This window comes from Hordeum vulgare, chromosome 5H (genome assembly GCF_904849725.1).
Source record: "Hordeum vulgare subsp. vulgare chromosome 5H, MorexV3_pseudomolecules_assembly, whole genome shotgun sequence".
NCBI classification, from domain to species: Eukaryota; Viridiplantae; Streptophyta; class Magnoliopsida; order Poales; family Poaceae; genus Hordeum; species Hordeum vulgare.
The window spans coordinates 576,168,216-576,191,140 of record NC_058522.1 but is presented as its reverse complement, the minus strand read 5'-3'; the positions used below and the strand labels follow the sequence as shown (position 1 = coordinate 576,191,140).

General features: G+C 45.4%; 1 protein-coding gene and 1 long non-coding RNA gene across 13 annotated transcripts; one reads left to right on the top strand and one right to left on the bottom strand.

The window, feature by feature from the left end:
- The first annotated feature begins 392 nt into the window (after positions 1-392).
- LOC123395028 lies at positions 393-3,976 on the top strand. 12 transcript variants are annotated; one of them, XR_006609647.1, is made up of 4 exons: positions 393-1,605; positions 2,068-2,432; positions 2,866-3,517; positions 3,608-3,976. XR_006609647.1 is itself a non-coding variant. In XM_045089942.1 (3 exons), the coding sequence occupies exons 1-3, from the start codon at positions 433-435 to the stop codon at positions 2,293-2,295; spliced, it is 1,326 nt and encodes a 441-aa protein (XP_044945877.1). In that variant the 5' UTR covers positions 393-432; the 3' UTR covers positions 2,296-2,646. The 12 variants fall into 12 exon arrangements, 3 of the variants coding, with proteins under 3 accessions (XP_044945877.1, XP_044945878.1, XP_044945875.1); XR_006609654.1 differs by lacking the exons at positions 2,866-3,517; positions 3,608-3,976 and adding an exon at positions 1,868-1,979 and having other exon boundaries at positions 393-1,392; positions 1,472-1,605; positions 2,068-2,160; XR_006609653.1 differs by lacking the exons at positions 2,866-3,517; positions 3,608-3,976 and adding an exon at positions 1,835-1,979 and having other exon boundaries at positions 393-1,392; positions 1,472-1,605; positions 2,068-2,160.
- A 6,837-nt stretch (positions 3,977-10,813) lies between these two features.
- On the bottom strand, positions 10,814-11,437 carry LOC123399486. Its single transcript, XR_006610380.1, has 2 exons — positions 11,357-11,437; positions 10,814-11,277 (listed from the first exon to the last, which is right to left on the bottom strand). It is a non-coding gene; the product is annotated as an uncharacterized LOC123399486 (long non-coding RNA).
- Between the last annotated feature and the right edge of the window lie 11,488 nt (positions 11,438-22,925).

The window sequence follows — 22,925 nt, the reverse complement described above, 5'->3', positions numbered from 1 at the left end:
GGTTGTGATGATTTTTGCCCGGTTTTTTATAATTAACTAGGTAATTTGGTTTTCATTCGATTTTTCCAAATTAACCGGGCATCTCTTTTTTTCTTAATGAATGTAGGATAATTAACATTTTGAAATAAATAAATAGATGTGGATGCTTTGGTTTCAAGACAAGTCACTAGAGGGCAACGTCTGCCTTGACAATCATATAGCCAAAGATGACCTTCACGTATTTGAAGTTCTATTTTTTTTTTCTAAGAACAAAATGGAAAGAAAAACACATACTCAATGGATTAGCTTCCTGGGTTTCAGCCTGACGATAATGGGCTTTGGGCCCGCCCCTGGCCCGCGCGGAGCTTATCGTAGTAGCACGAGCACCACTGCGGAGGACGCCATTCCCCACACGCTCGGCGGCCGCCGCCAGACTCGCCGCTGCCGTCGGCCATGGCTTCCCCGCCGCCGCCGCCCGCCCCCACCACTATAACAGATCTCAGCGAAGACCTCCTCCGCGCGATCTTCCTCCGCCTCCCGTCCCTCCCGAGCCTCATCCACGCCGCCTACAGCCACCCCGCCTTCCGCAACGCCGCCCGCTCGTCCCGCGCGTTCCGCCGCAGCTTCAGCGAGCTCCACCCGCCGGACGTCCTCGCCTTCTTCAGTGCGAAACACATGAAGGTAATCCTGACCTCCCCCTCCCACTCCCCATGGCGCCGCTCCGACCCGGATCTCCTCGCCGCCGATTTCTTGCAGTTGGACCGCCCCAGCAACGGCTGTTGGGAGATCAAAACCTCGGATCCAGACTACAAGGGCTACCTTTGCCTCATCAACCCGAGTGGCGGGCTCGCCCCCTACAACCCTGTAACTCAAGCCCTCAAAATCTTCGTCCCGGCGCCAACGCCACAGGACAGAGTCGCCACACAAGGAATTGAGTTCTTGACGCTCGCCTGTGACGACGATCCAAAGTCGTCGCGTGTGCTCTGCGTCGGCCACGACAAGAAATGGACGCGCATGAGAGTGGCCGTCTTCTCGCCGCGCACAATGGAGTGGCAGGTTTTTCCAGAGGCCGAGGCACTGCTGCTGCCTGAGAGAGATAGGAACATGATGGGCTCGGTGATGCGCGGGTTCGTCTGCTGGGCACACTGGAGAGGAGACTGCATCCTCAAGCTCAACACGGCCACCTTTCAGTTCTCTGTTATGAATCCGCCAACGCCATTATACGCATCAATCAAGGTTTGCCAGACAACAGATGAGAAGCTCTGTGTCGTACATATGAAGGAGACCAAACTTGCTGCTTGGCTTTGGATAACTGAAACTGATGATGGCTCTCTAGATGGGAGGTGGATGATGTCCAAGGAGTTTCCATTGCGCCCGATTTTGAAGGAGCTCGCTGAGGACTACTCAGTAGAGGTAGAGTATGTTTATGGGCTTCTTGTGGCCGCCATCGACGGCTTTGTGTATATGACTATTTACTATGGCAAGCCTTCAGATCCTTCTGAGGTGTTCCTATCCTTATGCCTGGAAACAGCAGAGACGAAGAAGCTCTTTAAGGGTGCATTCTGTTATAATGACGAGACCCAGCCCTACGTCATGACATGGCATCCCTCTCTGGTGCAAAGCAAGGTGATCCCAGGCTTATGTGTGAAATTTTCTTCTGTCTGTAGATTGTACATAATTAGGTTACTTGATGAGAGATTAGATTATTTTCTTGGTATGAAAATCTGCTAGAAATCTCTTATGGACACATTAATATGTCTTGTCTGTATCATCATTGCATATGAATTCAGTTACAGATTGCATATTAGCACCTGGATGTCATATTTTGAATTTTCACCATCCGTTTTTGTGACAGCTCCATGACAGGGATATTATATGATGCTTTCAGATTTACATTTTTTTTGTCCACTAAGAAGATCTCTAGTCATACTTTCTAATGTTTGCGCTATGAGATGACATTGGTGGAACAGCATCATATTTCATTCACCTTCACTGCTTGCGTAAGAACATAAATAAATTGATGCCATATCGTTTGTCTGTACAAGAACTTCAATTTCTTACTGACGCTGGAACCCCTCTCTTCCACAGGAGGCATCAAAAACTAAAGTTACTCAAGACAATGTTGTGGATGATTGTCCCGTGAGCACAGAAGAAACTTCCTCTCTTGTCACTGCATTACAGTCATTTAAACAATCTATGGTAAATGACGGTGAGGACATCATGGAGGATTACAAGGTCCCTCTTATGAGCAAAATCACTACTTTGGATGCGCAATGGAATAGTGCAAGGGATCGTATCTTGAGGATAAGTGCATGACTCTTTTCTTCTATATGAACCGCTGGAGCACCTGACCATTCAAGTCTTCATTTGTTTTTACTGGAATAGTAACCTGATGATGGCAAGCGTGCAAGGAGAAGCTGACGGGAGCTTGTTGTCGTGATCATAGTGTGTATGTATGTGCGTGTTTATTCTCATTGATTTGAGCTTTTCTTGAAATGTGTTGGTAACATGTCTAATTTGCATAAATCACAGGACAAGAATTCAATGGCAGATTGACATGTTAGTATGATGTTGTAATATTTTCACTTCTACCAGGGGCTTTTGTGCCGGTTACATTATAACAAGGGCATTATATAGTGCTGCAATGCCCATATTTGTGGTTTGAAATTTTTGTGCACTAAAAAGGCATCTTTGCATGCTTTCTAAAGCTTACCACTATTAGATGGTGTTCATGAAACAGTATCATATCTCACCTTCAGTCCTTCACTGCTTGTATGAAAATATAAGTAAATTAATGATGTAACAGAAGAATCTGTAGCCTTACACACTTTGTCTATGTATAAACACTGAAATTCTTACGTGCACTGAAACATCTCTTTGTCACAGCAGGGAACAGAAACTGAAGTTACCCGAGACTGTTGCAGATGGTCAAGATTCCCTCTGTCTTTGTGAGTGCACTGCATTCATTCCGCCAAGTTCAGATGAATGATGGTAAAGAAACTGTGTTCTATTGAAGATGACAAGGGCTATCTTATAAGAAACATAACTACTTTGGATGCACAATTGGTGTCTGTGAATGACTCTGAGAGCAAGTGTACAAGGGGAAGCTGTTAACAACTTGTTGCCAGTTCGAGTAACCTTCCAATTGATCATGTTGTGTGCTCGAGCTGAGAGCATTGTATTACTGCAGGGTTGTGAAACAATGCTATCCACTTGAATGCCTTCGCTCCATCTAAAGAAAGTGGCGTTGAAGTGGGTATAGAAGTGGGCTTCCTCTGCTTTGAATGCCAATGTGTTAGATAAGGTGGATTTTGGATTCATTGGCAGCTGTGATGACAATTGGAGGGCTAGTAATTCCATGTGGCTACAGTGGAAAAAGAGAGCTTTCCGCATTGCTCAAATTGAATACCAAAGATTTTCTTCGACCAGTTTGGATGACAAGTGTACCCTACTTCTACAATTGCAATGACAACAATGCTTCTTGGACTGAGAAGTATCATTGTTTCATGTTCGAAGCAAAAAATAAGAATAAAAATCAGTTAAGCAAAGCAGATTTCTTTAATCTCATGTTATCCTCATGTCAATCTGTTGATGCTTTGTCCTTATGACGTATCTTATTTGTCGCCAGGGGAGAATTCAAGAACTGGTCCGAGTTAAGCAAAGTGTGCCGAATTCATATGCTGGAATTTCAGTAAATGTGTGCACAACTAACAAGTAACAAGACACACTCAGTCGTATCTGTCGTGACTGTGTTCGCGATGATTAGTTGATATAACTGTAGATGTATATATTTCTTTTCCCGGAAGAAAAGGAAGAGAAATTATACCTCAGTTGTCCATGGGCAGCAACAGGTACAGACCTGATCTATGTGTGCCGAGATAATAGCATCAGGCTGGTTATAACTGATGACAAAGAAACGAAACACTGTTGAACAGCATGCAGCCTCTCTAATTGCGATGGCACCTCAAGTGCACAACAATAATTAATTCTCTAGTGATTAGAGACTTGATCAGTTGCACTGTCTGATGAAACACCGACAGTTGACACCGGAGGAAACAGACAAACTAATGCATAGCGGCTACGTCTAGTGAGTGACTAGATGTCATGGAGACAGTTCAGTTCAGTTAGCGTTGACAGCGGGCGAGTGCTACGATAAGCAAACCATCGGACCCATTTTGGAGCTTTGAATGTGTTTTACTTTCCTTGTTCTCAAAATAATTTTTGAACATTGAATACACAAAACGTAAATTTTGGCTAGATGATTATGACCGCATACATGATCCTATTTTGGGTTCCTTGAAACGAACCCGTCTCACTCTTGAAGATGAGAAGCCTGACAATGTTTCAAGTAGACCGTGATAATCAAGGTTGATTCGTTCCCTTGGGGTTTGGGCCTCAATAAGCTGTAACAGCATGTCTAAAGCTTTCCACTACGATTAACTTAGCTAGTAACATAACCCTTTCCAAGACAAATTTTTTTATGTGAGAAATAATTAAGAAAGAGGAATGTGTTTGTGGTGACATAATATGTTACCGTAACATAATGCGTCCAATGCAAAATGAGTCTAAATGAGTCGTCATTTAGCCAAATAGCCTTGCAGTCATAGTGCAAGATTGCAAGTCAACGAGTCACCTGATTGTCTCGTACAATTTCATGGGCGAGGGGCCGGCCAAAAGTCAAATATGCTCGAGCTGAGGCCCCGGAAGCAAACCATCAAAAGTCAAATACAACACATATCTTACTATCCATTACTCCCTTCGTTTCTAAATATAAGTCTTTTTAGAGATTTTACTAGAGAGCTACATACAAAGCAAAATAAATGAATATATACTCTAAAGTATGTCTATATACATCCGTATGTAGTCCTTCTAATGAAACCTCTTAAAAGACTTATATTTAGGAACGGAGGGAGTATGAAAGCTTGCATGACACCACACATATAGGTATGTTACTAGCCTAAGAGCAACTTCAACGCGTCGATAAAAGCAGAAGCACATTTTGTTAGTTTTTCATTCGTTTGGGTTGGCCGGACGGACGTGCGCGTCCGCATTTTCATATGGGTCGATTTGAGCGCCCAACGAGAGACGGACCCAAATTTACCCGCATAGAAAAAACAACACGTAGGAGAAATAAACATAATTAAACATTAGTGGTCGGTCAACCGCCGACCAAAGTGCACTTAAATCTATTAAACATTAATTAAAACATAAAAAAAGTCTGTGCCCGCACACTGCCCTTGTCCTTGACGTCGACATCGCCGCCAGTGGGGTCGATGAAGATGGGAGCCGGGCCCAACTAAGAGTTATGAACTTATGTTTTCTCTTGAATAAGAAAACTTCTACCTCTAAACCATTTTCCTCTAATTGAGACCTTATATGATTAGCCACATGTACATCTATTATTGATATTATGTTTGAATTATTAGCATGAATACTTAATCCAAATTGTCGCACTATGAATGCCGCAGCAACGCGCGGGGTATTATCTAGTATCGGTAGTGTATGTGTCGCCTGACCATCCAAACAAGCTCTTTGCCGTTCTAACCGTACGTGCACTGATTCAGGCCTTTAGGAAAGTATTTTCTCATGTGTAGTTTACCGCAATTTTTGATGAAATAATGACTTATCTTCTTGAGAAATGTTTAGCAGCCATTCAGTTGTGTAACTCAGATATTTGTATGTATTTTTAACTTTTGATGGTTGCATCTTGGATTGAGATGCACGGCATGTGCTTTTCTTCATCAGTCACAATTGGAGGAGATTTTATACACACTTTATATCCTTAAGAGTGTTTTGGTATGAACTATTAACGTCTTAAATGAAAAGGCACCCTAACCCCTACTGCCTACCTAAGCATAAGTGGCGATGTTACAATTGATTCATGAGGCAGATAACTTGCGGAGATATATAATACTCCCTCCGTCCCAAAATAAGTCTCCCAAGCTTAGTAAAATTTAGTAACAGAGCTAGTATAAAGTTGAGACAGTTATTTTGAGACGGAGGGAGTAGCTAACAACCAGCTTGAATGTGCTCACGAAACGTGGTGTGTATTATTTATTCACCCACTCTCAGTCCATCTTTAGCAACAATCCCCACACCTATATAATCTTTTCGCTTATTAGCTGGAGTGTTTCATAGTCTACGCTCCACACTTGTGGCTTAGTATCAATATAATTGGTTCACTTATACATCACAAAAAGCTAGATGACAAAGACCTTTGAGAATGGAAGACATCGGGAGAAATGCTGCAAGGGAGCACGAAACAATCAGCCAAAGAAACGACGACTCATCTATTGTGAACTTATTATTTAGGAGCATCGACGGATTCCAGCCTAGACTTCGCGGGGGTGCTCCTTCGACCTATAACCATGTTCGTGCAGCTGCCATCAACCCAGCATTGTGTCACAGTGCATTGTGTCGCAGTTATCTTTCTACAGATTTGTGGCTCTCTCTATGGCTTTGAGAAATTCATAGACCTGCCGACCATGGCTCTTGGGTTCCATGCACTGGTTGGCTCAGTAATCCAGCTTTGAACCTTGCTTCCACAATATTTGTGTGGCGTGCAAGTTAGAAACAGCTCAAATGTTTGTGTATCATTAATAGTACAGATATTTCACATAATTGATTCGGAACCATGAGAATATTTAGGTACTGTTGCAATAAATTATTTGCTTCTTTTTGTTAGGTGCTTAAATTTGATCTTGGAAATGCTTTGGAATAGCATCGGTAGAGGAAAAGGTGGGATGAGGGAAGAGAAACTTTAATGCTTGTTGTAACATGCTTAAGGCCTTTTTCGCCTCGTGCCGGTAGCAACGCGCGGGCATTGTCCTAATACAAGGAAATTCCAATGATGTACGATATCGCCTGACCACTCAAACCAGCTCTTTGCCCATCAAACCATATGTGTACTGGTTCATTTCTTTCAATAAAGCATTTTATCACGTGTAATTTATCACATTTTTAAGGAATAATCACTTTTCTTCTTGAGAAATTAACAACCAGTCTATCTCTTCCTCTCATTTTTCTCCCCTAACCCTAGGCAGCTAGGGCAAACTCTGCCCTTCAAGCTTCATCGAAGAGCCCGTAGATTTGCATCCCCTTCACCAGCAGCTCTGGTGGCCTATGGCGGGTAGGGGAATCCCGAGGCATATGCTCAGGTTAGTAGTGTATGTTAGTGTTTTTTAGTCCTTTCAGATGCGGCGTTTAGGTGGATGGTGAAGCTTCTTCTTCGAGTTTATATTTCAGGATTCGTTCGACAGAGGTCCGGCGTGAATTCCTATTGTTTCGTTGGGGCGGTGGTTAGAGTTTCTCGACATGTGACACGATTTGATATCAGGTGCTTGAGATCTATGTAATGGTTCAATAGCGAGAACAAAGGATTCAGGGTACTGGTCGTTATGGGCAGGAGGAATTCACTTCTGTCATCGACAATGTCTAGTCGGCTCCGGTAGGGGAGAGGCGACAGCAGCGCTTTGGCATCTCGTTCTGGCAACAGTGGTGGCCGTCAGGTGGTCACGGAATCGCGATGTAATTTTTATTATGTTTGAGATGCTTTGTACATCCAGTAAACTTTAAAAATATATCTGATATTTTTGCGAAAAAGTGTTTAACTCAGACATTCTTTATATTTAACTTTTGATGGTTTCATCTAGGATTGAAATGCAAATTATACATTTTTTTTCATCCGTTGCAATTGGAAGAACTTTTATACACACTTCATGAAGAAAACATATCTTCTCAAGAGAGTTTTGGTATGAACTATATATCTTCATGTCATAGAAGAAAAGGAACCCTCGACCCCCTACCTAAGCCTAACTGTCGACGTTACAATTGATTCAAGAGGCAGATAAATTTTTAAAACATTCACTCAGATATATAATAATTAAAGCCAGGTTGGATCTGCTCACGAAACATGGTGTGCATTAGTTCTTCACCCACTCTCAGTCTATCTGTAGCAACATCCTATATAATCTCTTCACTTGTTAGTTGGACAGTTTCGTAGTCTACACTTGTGTCTTAGCATCAGTATAATAGATTAATAGGTTCACTTATACATCACCAAAAGCAAGATATTTAGTTAGAAGAGCGTGCCAACACTACATACATTCAACGCTTATATTGATTTATGATCGAGAACAGGGCAAAGAGCTTTGAGATTGGAAGACATCGGGAGAAATGCTAAAAGGGAGAACAAAACAATTAGCCGAAGAAATGACGACTCATCTAGCATGAACCTGTTAACCAGGAGCATAGACTGTTGCCAGCCTTGGCTTCCCGGCAGTGCCCATTGGACCTACTATCACCATATTCGTGCAGCTGCCATCAATTCAGGGATTTTTGTCCAAAAAGACCCCCTCGCGAACGTGAATGCCAAAAAAGACCACCCGCGAGTGCTAAAGGGGGAAAGGACCAGCTCCACCGGTGGCGGCAGGCGCGCCAGGCGGCACGTGGCACCTGCCGCCACGGCCCGAGGCGGCCGGGGCCTGCCGCCACGCGCGCAGGCGGCCGACAGAGCTGCCGCCACTAGGCAAGGCGGCTGGCGGGAGATTCCGTTCCTATGCTCGGCGACGTAACGGGAATCAGGGGCGGGCCCTGCCGCCTCGGCATATGGCGGCCAGGTGGGACAGGCCGCCTCGGGAGGAGGCGGCGGGCACTGTTGCCGTGCTGGGACTGCGCGGAATTCCGCTGCCCGCACTGATTCCTACGCTGAGACAGTCACATTTTTCCCGCTCTCCACCGGCTGATTCCCACGCAGTGTGCACCGTCGAAATTTTTCCCGCTCTCCACCGACAAAACAGTGCCCAAAATTTTCCGCTCTAACTTGCCTGCAGTATTAGATGTAGTCCCTCTGTTCCAAAATATAAGACCTTTTAGGTATTTCACTGGGATACTACATACGGAGCAAAATGAGTGAATCTATACTCTAAAGATGTCTATGTACATCCGTATGTAGTTTATTGTACAATCTCTAAAATGCCTTATATTTAGGAACGGAGGGAGTTTATTTTTTACGGAGGGAGATTTCCTAAATATAAGTCTTTTAAGAGTTCGTACTACAAGACTACATATGGATGTATATGGACTTATTTTAGAATGTACACGCGATAACGACGGACGAGCAGTGCAATAGTTTCCCGCCTAATTTTCCCGCCTAAGTTTCCCGCTGCAGTTTCTCGTTTTCGCGCCCTTTTTTCCCGCGTAGACATCCGACAGAGCCTATAAAAGGAGGCAGGGAGTGAAACTCTCTTCACCATCAGACAGACTTCAAAGCACCTGCACCTCCATAGTCAGTATGAGTTTGCCTTGTTCGGATCAGAGCATTAGGCCTAGGAAAATGCAGAGTGCAAGCTTGCCTCGGGGGGTGGAAGCAGTTCGGTGTTGGTGCGGAGATGTCTGCAAGGTGAAGGAGGTGACGGATTTTTCAGATTGGTTGGGCATGAAGTTTTTCATGTGCGCCAATTATGAATCTGATCCACCCGAATCTATTTCTGCGTACGTCAGGCCTCCGGTATGCTCTAGTCATCCAGATTATTGTTATTTGATTTTATTGTTTACTTGAATCTGATCCATCCTTTAGTCTCCTCCTCCTCTCTGCATGTACTATCGTTGGATTGACACGGAAATGCCGGACTGGGCGGTGACCGAGATTCGTGAAAGAGGTCGCCGTGCATGGGCTAGCTTGGACTTGGAAGAGCGTCGTGAGAAGGCTGAAGCAGAGGAGAAAGCAGAGCAGAAGAAAGAGTGGGAAGATTACTGTGTGGAGCAGAGGGCTTTTCTTGATGAGATGAAAAGGAAAAATCAAGAAGAGAAACTTCGGCTGGAGGAGGTTTACAGACAGCGGGAACAGGCCCGTGAAGCTGAGAGGGAGAGAAAGAGAGAAAGGGCTCGTGCCGCCAAGGCAGCAGAAGAAGCTGGTGATGGAAAAGGAAAATATCCACGTTGGACTCAGTAGATTTATTTTATTGTATGTTAAGTTGTCTTAGTTGTATCTTATTTCTGCAAGATGTATCTTAATTTCGGCAAATTGTATCTTAGTTTCCGCAATGGGTATCTTAATTTCAGCTACGTGTATGTTCATTTTATCCCGCCATTTATTTCCCGCCTCGCTTTCCCGCCATTTTATCCCGCGTATAGCTTTGCCGCCAGTTTGTTCCCGCCCTTGTTTTCCCGCCCTTGCTTTCCCGCCCTCGCTTTCCCGCCTCGTTTTCCCGCCATTAGTTATTCGTCTCGCTCTGCTGCACCTATAAAACCCCCTACAGACCAAGGTCGGTAAGGAGTGTGCTGAAAATGTCTCATTATCCTTTCGATCGTAGTTTTCATAGTGGTATGTCCGAGTGTCTTCTGCGCTTAGCTAGCAATTTCAAGATAGATAATAGAATAGTTTCATGGGACGAACTCATCAGTAGTGACACGCTACTGAATGAGGTTGCCCACGCATTAGCTAGGAAGGGGTGGCCTGCAAGGACATATGAGGAGATTCGGAAAGAACTTCTGCGGTTGAATGAAAGATGGAAGAAGAAAGGCCAACACATACGCGGTGGAGGTGGAGTAAAACATCCCTTCTTGTGGATTGACGATAGTGAGGACGAAGACGATATCTTCATGCCGAGTACCAAGAGCGCGTCATCGACGAAGGCCAAGAGCGCATCATCATCGAAGGCCAAGAGTAGCGCTTCGTCAAAGGGAGAGAGCTCTGCATCGTCGAAGGATGACGACGACTTTATGTAGTTTTTTTTATGAACTCTACATCTTAATGTATCTTATTTTATGTATGTTATTTTATGTATGTTATTTTATGTATGTTATTTTATGTATCTTATTTCATGGAAGCAACTTCAAATATATCGCGAACTTTTATTTCATGAAACTACATAGATGTCTTGTACGTACATCTGAAAGTTTGAAACTGACATAGAGAGATGCAATTGTTCGCACACATACATAGACGAATCACCCTATGCGACGACGACCAGCTGGCCTTGCCCGACGACCGGAGGGTGACAATCGATCAGGGGGTCTGTGTTCACGAAGACCACGACCGTACTGTCCCTCGTGTTCCTGTGTCTGCGACTGATGCATAGGTGGCGGAGTCTGAAATCCATATTGAGACGATGATTCTAAATTGTAGGTGAATGGTTGTGACTCAGAATTGATGTAAGATGGACCAATAACGTCCTGCCCGAAAAAATCATTTATCATTCCTGGGAGCGTGCATTGAGTATCATGGGTTTCTGTGAGTATTTCTTTCTGTACGCCACGCTGGGTATGTTCATCTCCCCATGATGGATCATTAATTTCCTGGTCCACGAAAAAATGTTTTTAAAATAAATTGTGTGTAGCAAAAAGATGTGTAATTGCTTATTATAATTGTACATACCTGTCCGCTGTTGTAGCTTTGTGCTCCCTCGCTTGTCTCAGCCCAACGATTCTCCTCGGGCATCCTAATCCCTCGTGTGGGCACATATGGCTGAGATCCTTGAATGTGTGCGTCATATGCTGTATATGCATCCTGCTCCACGAAATGAGTCTGTTCGGGTGTCGATCCTACATCTGGAGCATTTACCTCTGATGTCTGCCCATGTATTGGTAGAGAAGAGTCATGTCGTGGAAGTGTCGGCATAGTATTACGACCCTCTGCCCACCGCATGGACGACGACGGCGCCCCACTCGGTCTAGCTGACCTCGGTTCCGGAATGTTGTACGCTGCAGTGACAACGTCGTTCTCTGTACCGCATCTTGTAATCCTTGTGCTCACGAATTCGCTAATTTTTTTAAACCACGACCTGCGTTTAGGATCACTTCCCTCGGCTCGCATTCCTTCACTCGCCATCGCTTGTACTTGGGTGCAAATATCAATCTGAAAATAATCGTTCTTCGTTGGTTAAATTGTTTATGAAATGATGGACCTGAATAGCAAGATGTTGATTATTACCGCGGAGTCACGATAGTAAGCTGATGATGTGTCCATCCGTGTCTGCAACTGTTCCATATGCGTTGGATGTGTTGGCATCGTACGTGGTTCGCTCGTCAGTCTAGTACGCGTGCTCATGCGATACCAATTATAGTACGCTTCTGTCGTAGTTGCATCGTACGTTCTGCATAAATAAATTAACATTACTAATTTGACATCACATTCTGTATTTTATAAGCACATAATTAAATTAACATTAGTAAAATTACCGTTGCTGAGGCACTATATTTTGTAGAGCTTCATTATTCCACTGATTTATCCATTCAATGTTTTCTGCATTCCAGTCCACACCAGATCTGCCCATATTGCTCATCCTGTAATTATAGATAACAAAAAAAAATCAAGAATAGTTGATGGAATATCTATTTAGCTAGGTCACATCTTACTTACTTATGAGTTTCTTCGTCGATACATCTTGGAACCGGTGGTGGAATATCTTGATATAGACCGAACTGTCTCATGACACGGTCAGGATTATACGGTTCCACAAACCATAGATAGAGTAAATTGCAGCGAGTCATCCAAAAGGCACTATCTCTCACGCATTCCACTGGCATGTGTTGCGAACCAAATACCATATCAATGTGCGCCTCAGTCCACGGGTTCCATGTTATTAGTGAGTCGTTAAGAAGCTCAAACTGATCATGGTATATGGGGTAACAATTTTTTGCAATTTTAGTAGACCATTTTTTTCGACCCAGCATCCACCGAGTGGACATAGTTACAACACCCTCACCATAGTTGTACGGGGTTGCGGGTTCTACTATCTGCGGTCGTCCTACAGGTAAGTATTCCCAGGACCACAACTGTAGAAACTCGTAAGAGACACAAAGTAATGGAGCTTTAGATGTGAATGCCGTTTTTTGAGTGGCATCACACAACCCTCGGTATGTGTGAGAAAGCAAAGCAGAACCAAAGCTATATGGTGGATTTTGGGGTAAAGGTTCGTCAACTATCTTTGCGGCAAAATAGATGAGACCAGGCAAAACTACATCCCCGTGAGAATTAGGAAACATCACACCGAAGAGCCACAACAAATACGCAAACAAGTGTCTCTTCGTTGTCTCAGGATCAGCATGGGTAGATAAAATTTCGAAGTTAATACGAAGCCAGCTGTGTGGGACACCTCGAGGCGGACCAGAACGATCTGATATGGGCATTTCGAGCCTCAGACGGGCAGAGACATCTGCTGGCCAATTAGGAGAAACTCGTGGATGTACCACTGGCACACCTCTAATTGGTAAAGCTGTGATCATTGACACATCTTTTAGAGTAGGTGCAAGCTCTCCACATCGAAAGTGAAATGTGTGGGTCTCCGGTCTCCATCTATCAACGAGGGATGTCAAAAGGGATGGGTCGGCAGTAAAACTACCTCGACGAGCTGCGATGTTCGCAAAATGTAGGAGTCCATAAGCCTCAAGGTGTTCAAGGAACCGATTCTCTATTGACCAGGGCGTCTTTACAGTTCGAAGCCGGAAGGTCTGAGGAGGATTTTCATGATTTGGATTTATGAAAAGCTGGCAACGGTGGTGGTTGTCATGATAACCATTCAAAAGCTGGGGCATTTCAGCCATAACCTGCAATCACGATGAAAAAAATTAAATATTCCGAATATTACATCACGATTAAATTAAAATACATGTTCCGAATATTACATCACGATTAAATTAAAATACATGTTCCGAATATTACATCACGATTAAATTAAAATACATGTTCCGAATATTACATCACGATTAAATTAAAATACATGTTCCGAATATTACATCACGATTAAATTAAAATACATGTTCCGAATATTACATCACGCAGTGTTGTTGTTACGATACGGACAGTCCCTACGCGGGTGACCAGCACACCTACATACGCGGCATCGCCTTGGTTCTCCCAACTGGCTGTGGTCCATGTCATTGCGATGACGCCTAGACTGACGTCGTCCCTTGCTGGTTCGCATCAATTCGGGATCTGGAACCCATGTGGTGCCTTCTGGCCATAATTGCTTGTAGTTCGTATCAATGCCCCATGCCCAAAACTCACCGTTCCAAGTGTTGTACAAATTGTGCATGTTGAAGTATGGTGATACGTACGACTCGACACTAATTTGTTGATCTGCAGCTGCCCGCAATACGTGACTACAAGGATATCCCAGAAGCTTGGGCTTGTTGCAAGTGCACTCACACGAGGTTGCGCCAAGCGTCACAGCTTGTTTTTTTGCTCCCCTGTGGTGACCATTCACAAACTTTGCTCGCACACTAACTTCCCATTTATTCCTAAGTGCATCTACCTGCCTGCACCCATGTCTTTGCGACTTCTTTGCTTTGTCATCAAGATGTCTTTGCATCTTCTCAGACCAGGTCTTGTTCAAATCAACTAGCGCCTTGGCAACGGTGACTCTATCTGCAAAGTATGACACAGTCCGGTTCCAAGTTTCATCAATTAGTGCTGTGATAGGTAGTGCCCTCACCCCTTTAAGAACACCATTGTACACCTTGGACATGTTGCTTGTCATTATACCGTATCTAGCGCCAGTGTCATGAGACTGCGCCCACTTGTACAAATTGGGACAGTTCTCATTAATCCACTGGCTCAAATTTATTGCTCTTCGACGACTCCTCCGGTCTTCTCTCGCCTGGAGGGATGCGCGCTCGATCTGACCATTGATACCTGCCCAGATAGCACTCATTTTTGCTGTAGTTTTCTGCATGCACATCCTCTTGAATAGCTTGAACCAATCTTTGTTTTTGAATTTCGAATAAAAATTAGCTGCCAAATGCCTCATGCACCACCTTGTCTCCAGATCGGGCCACCCCCAATTTGGATCTTGTGAAGCCTTAATTATCTCAAGCGCGCTTAATAGTCCGGTGTTGCGATCAGAGATGATGCAAACCCCTTCCCGGTCTTTGATGACACCCATCTTCAGGCAACATAGGAACCATAGCCAACTATGTTTGTTTTCGCTCTCCACTAGTGCATAGGCAATAGGAAGAAGTTGATTGTTTGCATCAGCTGCCATCGCCACTAAGAGTGTGCCCTTGTACTTTCCTGTGAGAAATGTACCATCAATTGATACAACCGGACGACAATGCTTGAATGCTTGTATAGTCTGGGCGAATGCCCAGAATAAGCGATCCAGGATTTGCTCGTCCGGGTTCAATGGATTTGGACGTTCTTTCCGGAAAACTTGAGTCCCCCTATTAGCAACTGAAATCTGATGCAGCATTCTAGGGGCAAAAGAGTACGCCTCCTCATAGGTTCCATACAACCTCTGAAATATCTTTTCCTTTGCATGACGAGCCTTGCTATAGCTGACAGGGAAACCAATCAGATCAGATGCAGTTGCACGCAAAGCCCTAATACTAATATTAAGACTTTGCTGCACAATGGTTTGCATCACCTGTGACACATATTCTGCAGTCACGTTGCGGTGCTCTGAAAGAGTGCCGGTTTGCTCACAACCATGTTGCTCTATTTTTGTGACATGCCATGGCTGACATACCCCAGGCTTCTGGCGAGCAATAACTCTTCCGCGGCAACCCGCTTCGCGATGGATGCATATGAGCTTCAACTCCTTTTTATCAGACTGCTTCACTCTATGTTGCCTGTGTATAGCAATTGCATAGCTATGTATTGCTTGTTTAGCAGATTTCTTATCTGGGAAAATCTGTCCAACGGCCAGACTCCCCGCGTCTAGGCCAGCAACAGAGTGAAATTCATTGGTGATGCTCATAACCTGTAAAAACTCTGGGTTGATTGCTGCAGCGACCACATTCTCAGGAGGAACAACTTCATCATCATCTGATTCCGAAGACGCAGAAGAATGACCATCATCGTCATCATCTAGCGCCTCCGGCAATCCCTCGACATGTTCGCTCATGTCAACGACCGCAGACCAATATCCCGTGTCATACACTTGATGGCCACCTGTTGGTTCCGTTGGGCCGGCGTCGGGGGCTACAGTTATGGCCATATGTTCGCCACCGCTTGGTTCCGATGGGCCGGCGTCGGGGGCTACAGTTGCGGCCAACTCGGCCTCACCGGCACCGCTACTGCACTCGGCGACATCACTGGCAGAAATGAACTCCACATAAACCATGGGTTGTCCATACATGGAGTTATTGGGATTGCTTGCAAAACCCATGTACGACGCCCATGCTCTTTCACCGGTAACCCGTCGCAAAACCCAACGATTTCCTCCCTCAACCACGAAAGCCTCCAGGGTCATTTTTTTTCCATTCATCGCTGAACCAAACACCGATCGGATGCACCTTCTAACTGCCGCATACTCTACATTAACCATGTCTTTCACTACAACCGTAGTCATCCCGCACCTAGACACATCCACACCAGAAGGACCCTCACGTACGATGTGCCCATAAAACACTAACAAATTTTCCATAGTACCTAACGAGCAGCCATATTTACATCGTTAGTCCATTAAAAATCATATTTTTATATTTACATTGTAATAACAACATCCATTACTTATCTTTTTTACATATAACAATTTAACAACATCCATTACATCTACGCATAATAATTTATATTGTATCATTTATCGTGACAATACATCTATAAAATAAATAGAAGATGAATTACAATATGTCATTCATACCTCTGGTTTAAATATGGATATCCTTCCGAATATAGTATATCACCAGAATAATATCAGCGAATTCCACCTATTTTCATATGAACAAAAATATTACACACATAATTATTTCCGTGCTAGCAAAAGTCTAAAAATACATACTGCATGCATATATATATATATATATATATATATATATATATATATATATATATATATATATATATATATATATATATATCACGAGTCATATTTCGACGGGGTTGACAAATTATCAAATAAACAAATATACTACACACGCGTCTTGCATGTAATAATACTAATGGAGCTAACATATTATTACATGTTTTTTACAGAAATGCTAGTTACATTGGCATTTTTCCGGCTCCTTTCTAAATACGAGTTGCATGCAAACACGAACAAATCATCGGTAATATATGAACATAGTCGACCTATTATCACATGAACAGAAATATGAACAAAGTCTCATACCTTGATCTTCAACTTAGTAGTTCATATCGCATGACAAAATAGTTCCACAAAAGTGATAATACGCTCCCTAAGACAAAAGAAAACACATACTTAGCAACTAATCAAACAAAATAAAAACATCATGCATGCAAACACGACCAACAGAAATGCAAAGCTCTTACCTTGATCTATCTTTTCTTCAACTACAACGTCTTCAAAATAGTTCCACAAAAGTGATAATACGCTCTCTAAGACAAAAGAAAACACATACTTAGTAACTAATCAAACAAAATAAATACATCATGCATGCAAACACAACCAACAGATATGGAAAGCTCTTACCTTGATCTATCTTTTCTTCAACTACAACGTCTTCAAAATCTCACTTTAATCCGTCCTAAATCGCCACATAAACATTCATACGGAGTGAGAAAGAGAAGAGAGTGAGAAAGAGAAGAGAGTGGGAAAGAAGAGTGACACGGGAGGCAATGACAGGAGAAGAGAGTGAGAGAGGAGGCAGCGACGCGGTTCGCTTATAAAGGAGTAAATTTCGCACTGTTTCGTCGGTGGAGAGCGGGAAAAAATCACACAGTTCAGGCCGGCCGCGGAGAAAAATTCGAGCGGGAAAGAGCATCGGAATCAGCGCAATCAATCAGCAACAGTTGCACCTGGACGCCTGCTCCCGAGGCGGCGGGGCCCAACCGGCTGCACCTGGCCGCCTGCTACCGAGGCGGCAGGCTGCACCTGGCCGCCTGCTACCGAGGCGGCAGGCCCCACCAGGCCTTGTCCGTTACGGGCGTGAGTGGGTGGAACGGGTTTCCGCGCCGGCCGCCAGGGGCGGTGGCGGCAGGCCCCGGCCGCCAGGGGCCGTGGCGGCAGGACCCCCGGCCGCCTCCTGCGGTGGCGGCAGGTGCCACGTGCCGCCTGGCGCGCCTGCCGCCGCCCGGGGTGGGGGTCTTTTTGACCATTTGCACTGGAAGGTGGTCTTTTTTAACAATTCCATTCGAAAGGGGGTCCTTTTGGACAAAAATCCTCAATTCAGCATAGTGTCGCAATTATCTTTCTTCACATTTGTCGCTCTGTCTATGGCTTCAAGAAATTCATATGCCGCTGATCAGCGGCGGAGCTTCCCTAGGGCCAACCTGGGAAATGCCTACCCTCCCACTCCCGCTGCTAATGTACTACTGTTACATCATTGCCACGTGATGAAACAACAATTATGGAGTTTTGCCCAATCTTTGTATTGATGGCCCCCCCTACATGGGTTAGCCCCTCCTACAATTCCGATCAACCTTGGCCATTGCTGCCGACCATGACACCACTAGTATAGGACCCCCTACGACATACATTTCAATGCTTAATATTGGTTTCTGGTCAAGAACATGGCAAAGAGCTTTGATAATAGAAGACATCGGGCGAAATACTACAAGGGAGGACGAGACAACCAACCAAAGAAATGAGGACTTGTTTAGACTTAATGTATTATCTCATTTGATATTGCGATAGACTAGCAGCTAGCACTGCCAGATTCCCAGCAGTTACCAAAAATTACAAACTACATACAGACTAGAGCCGGCCTCCACACCCAGCCTCCGTCGTCTCTTACAAAAACACCTAGGGTTCCTCTACCTCCTGCTGGCACCGGTCCGCCTAGTCTCCTGTGGCTCTAGGACCATGGAGAGGTGGTGGATACTGACCATTACTGGCAGAAGGGCTCTGTTCTTAGATGTATCTTTGTGTTTTGTTAGGGTTTATGTGTTGCTCAGGAAGCTGAGACAGTGATGTCTCCTTGAAGATGAAGCAAGCTTATCCCCACCTAGCCTTTATTCCGGGGATACATCTAACATCGTCGGAGGACGTGTGGATGTGTGTCTTCGGCAGTTCTCATGGGATTCGATCGACAATTTTCATTAATGGATCTATTCAGATCAGTTCTTTGTTTGTTTACGTTCGCGTGTCTTCAGGTTGGATCCTTCTGATCTACGTGTCTCTTCATCAGCGACGATTTCTGTTCTGGTGTGCTGGTACCACTAGTAGAGAAGAGGGCTTTGGTCCAGGTCTTGAAATCCTATTAGTCCCGGTTCACATACGAACCGGGACCTATGGTGACATTGGTCCCGGTTCGTGAGGCCAGGGCGCCGGTCGGGCATCGTGGGACATTGGTCCCAGTTCGTCTCACTCCTTTTGTCTCGGTTTCAGTCAAGAACCGAGACTAATAGGCCGGCAACCGTTCGTATCTCCTTTAGTCCCGGTTGGTGGATCAAACCGGGACTAAGGTGTGATGGCGGGCGTTCGTGCAACCGTTTGTATGAACCTTTAGTCCCGATTGGTGGATCAAACCGGGGTGGCAGCCCATTTTGTGTGACCTATAGCGAAAGTTCGTCATTTTGACGCACTCGGGCGTCGAGCAGGAACTCTCCTTGGAATGCGTTGAACATCACGTTGCCATGTTTGAAACGAAAGCAATAGGGCATCTATCGGTCCCCTCCCAAGTTAGTCGATCACGCATGCATGTAGGTCCATGATCAGCTTGCCAGCTTGTTGACTCGGTGCATCCCTTTGGTTCACCCATTCTTACGCACGCCCTCGCAGCGAAGTGCATGCCTGCCCTCTGTGCTTCAACATCATCGTCCTCGCAGCACTGGTCGGCACCCATCGTATGTGGTTGCCGTTGCAGCACCCAGTCACCGCCACCAAGACCTCATAGCACACTTGCTCACTGCTCCTCACCTGTAACAGGCCTCGCAGCTTGTCTGTTGGCCTATGCACAGGACCGGCTCTATATTTTCCGGGGCCCTAGGGCGAAGTTTAAAAATAGGCCCTTGCGGATAATAAATATGTACACATCTATAAATATACATGCGTAAAATATTAAAGTTTACATCTAACAACATATTTTTATTTAAAGACGTCTATAAATAATTGATAAGAGCTTAAGTTATGTCATATCATGACAAAAGAAATAAAGAAGTAGCGAAATATAACAAATAATATTCTTTGTTACTTTGATTACCTCAAATAAGAACTAAGTTCTTATGAGTTCATCGGTAATAATATTTCAGTTCTTCACAAAAAATATTTCAGGGTCGTCATTTGAATTATGATCATCATCTTGTCTGGTTTCAGATTCTTGCCTTTGATTACCAACACTATTTACCACCGGAAAAAACCTATTTAAATCACCTTTTTATGATTCAACTAGTTGATTCTCTTTTTTTTGTTTTCTTTTCGCAGCATCGGACTTTTGTCTCGGTGGCATTGTAACACCTAAGATTGTAAATAGTAATCAGATCAACTAATCTAACAGGACTAGGGCACTAGGAAAATATGTAGGCAAACACATAGTGTTCAGATTACCTTGAGTGAATGGACGATCAGGGACACGGATTCATGGCATGGGCGATCTCCACTGCAGACGCACCACTCACGGGGTCAAGGCGGACTGTCGGAGGCGCAACTGCGCAGCGATGCAGGCACGCGGCCGAGGCAAGGCGACGATCGAACAGGCACACATTGTGGAATCTGGACGATCGATTGATGCCTTTTTCTTTCCCGATCCGATGCCTTTTCCTCTCCCGATCAGATACATTTTTTCAACCCATATAACAACAGAAGTATACACACATATACGCAGTGATGGGCCCCCGCAAAACATGGGCCCTTGGGCCAGAGCCGGCCCTGCCTATGCAGCATCGCAATTCCGCGATGCTAGTTACAGAATCTGCACACACCGACATCACCACGGTGATCACTTGTAGCACTCAGACATAGAATCTCGCAACACCCACCGGTGAGCTGTAGCTCCGGCAACCTATACAATGCAGCGCCCAGTCAGTGCGGCCGCGAGCTACCGGGTGGTGTCTGACCCCTTGCGACCTGAGTATACTCTTTGCCGCTCAGACAATACACGCGTGTGCTAGGATAAGCTGATTGTTCATGCGTCTAGGAAAGATTTTTCTCACATATAGTTCACTGAAACTGTTAATGCAACAATGATTTTACCTTCTTGAGATGTCTTGTGGCCATCAAGTGTTTAACTCAGGCATGCTTATGTATCTTTAACTCTTGATGATTTTTCTTCATCCATAGCAATTGGACAAGCGTCGATGCTCATTTTATGAACACAACATATCCTTTTAAGGAAGTGTACATAAAAAGTACCCTCCCCTTACAATTTACATTCATGTGTAAGTGCACTATGCTCCAATTGATGCGCGAGGACAGACCAATTTCATATCACTGACCTAAACAATTAGTGCCCGACTCATGTCTGCTTCCCATGGCTACATTATTCTTCACCCATTTTCCCATCCATAGCGACATCCACTCACTTATATAAATCCTTCACTTCTTAGCTCTGCGAATTTCATAGTCTACATTCCACGCTTAGACCTCAGCATGGATATGCTTAAACATCACAATTTTTTTTTTTGAAAAAGGAGTAAACATCACAAAATATCGATGATTAGTTGCAAGAGCGTGTCAGTGCTATATACATTTAATGCTTAAAAGTGGTTCCTGGTCTAGAACTTGACGAAGACCTCTGAGAATGAAAGGCATCGGGGAAAATGATACATGCAAGGATGTGTGCCAAAGAAATGAAAGAAATGACGATTCTTCCAGATCTAATATCCCTTCCAATGATGTATGATATTACCATAGATTAGGAGCATCATGGGACTCTGTGTTGGAAGTCCAATACACGTGGAGCGCCTGAGGAACAACAGCCTTGGCCGACTCCTTCGGCTCGATCAGCAGCACATGCACTTCGTGCGCACGCCCGCCTCGCCTGCACGGCATTCTCGGCCACGACGGTTGTACACGATCGCTCTCTCTCACCCCCTTGTTTTTTTAGAAAAGGAGAAAGACCCCCGACCTGTGCATGCATGCAGTCATTTTATTAATTATTTATAAATACTTTACAAAGTAATACATCAGTAAGACTAAAGTCACCATCTAGACAACATATATCGTTGCTCCTAGTCATGTAAGGTCCCACAAAAAGGCCGGGTCACGGGAGAACAGAACAGCCGATCCGCATCTCTCGGGGGCGGCGTCTGATCCGCGACCAGCCGGCGACCCCGACCGTCCGCCGCCATCCCGGAGAAATGCATGGCTAGCCGCCCCGCCTCCTTCCCTGCCACCCCTACGCCCCGTCCCGTCGGCAAATACCTGAGCGAGCGGCCGCCCCGTCCAGTCCGCCGCCATCATCAAGAGCTCCGGCAACTCCTGCCTCTGCTGAGATCTTTGTTCAGACCGCGCCGCCACCGGACCACCTCTTCGCCCCCCTCCCGCTTCGCCGCTGCCGGAGGGGACCCCGGCGAAGCCGCGTGCGCCTCGGGGATGGCGGCGGCAGGGCCCCTCGCGTCGGCCCTCGGGCTTTGACGGCGGCGCCCCGCATCGGCGGTTGCGGGATCCGGTGTGATATCGCCAATCGGCGGCGGCGGAGGGCGGATCCGGGGCTCCATGGCCGGATCTGGCGGGGCACTCGGCCCTGATGGTAGGGAGCGGCAGTCGGGCGTGGCTGCGCTGGTCGGCTGGGCACGAGCAGTGTCCAGGGCGCGCGGTGCAGTGGCCTTGGCTGGGGTCGTGATGGTGCGTGGCGGCCATGCTCAGCGGTTGGTGGCGGTGGATATCCAGCGCAGCTCCGGGAGAAATCCTTGCTCCGGTCTTCATCGGAGCCGCGACGACGACGTCCGCGGGTGCCGCTATCTTTCTTGGAAGCGTCGTTATGGAGGTGTGATGTTTTCCTTCGTCGACCGCTGCCCACGCCACCACCTGCGCCCCCAGGTCCTGATCTATGGGCCTCTCTCATGTAGATTCTTGACGGTATCGGCGTGGTTGCGGGGGCCCTTCCTGCAGGTGAAGCCGGTGGAGGAGATTCGGATTGGGGGAAACCCCTCGGTTGGCCCAGGC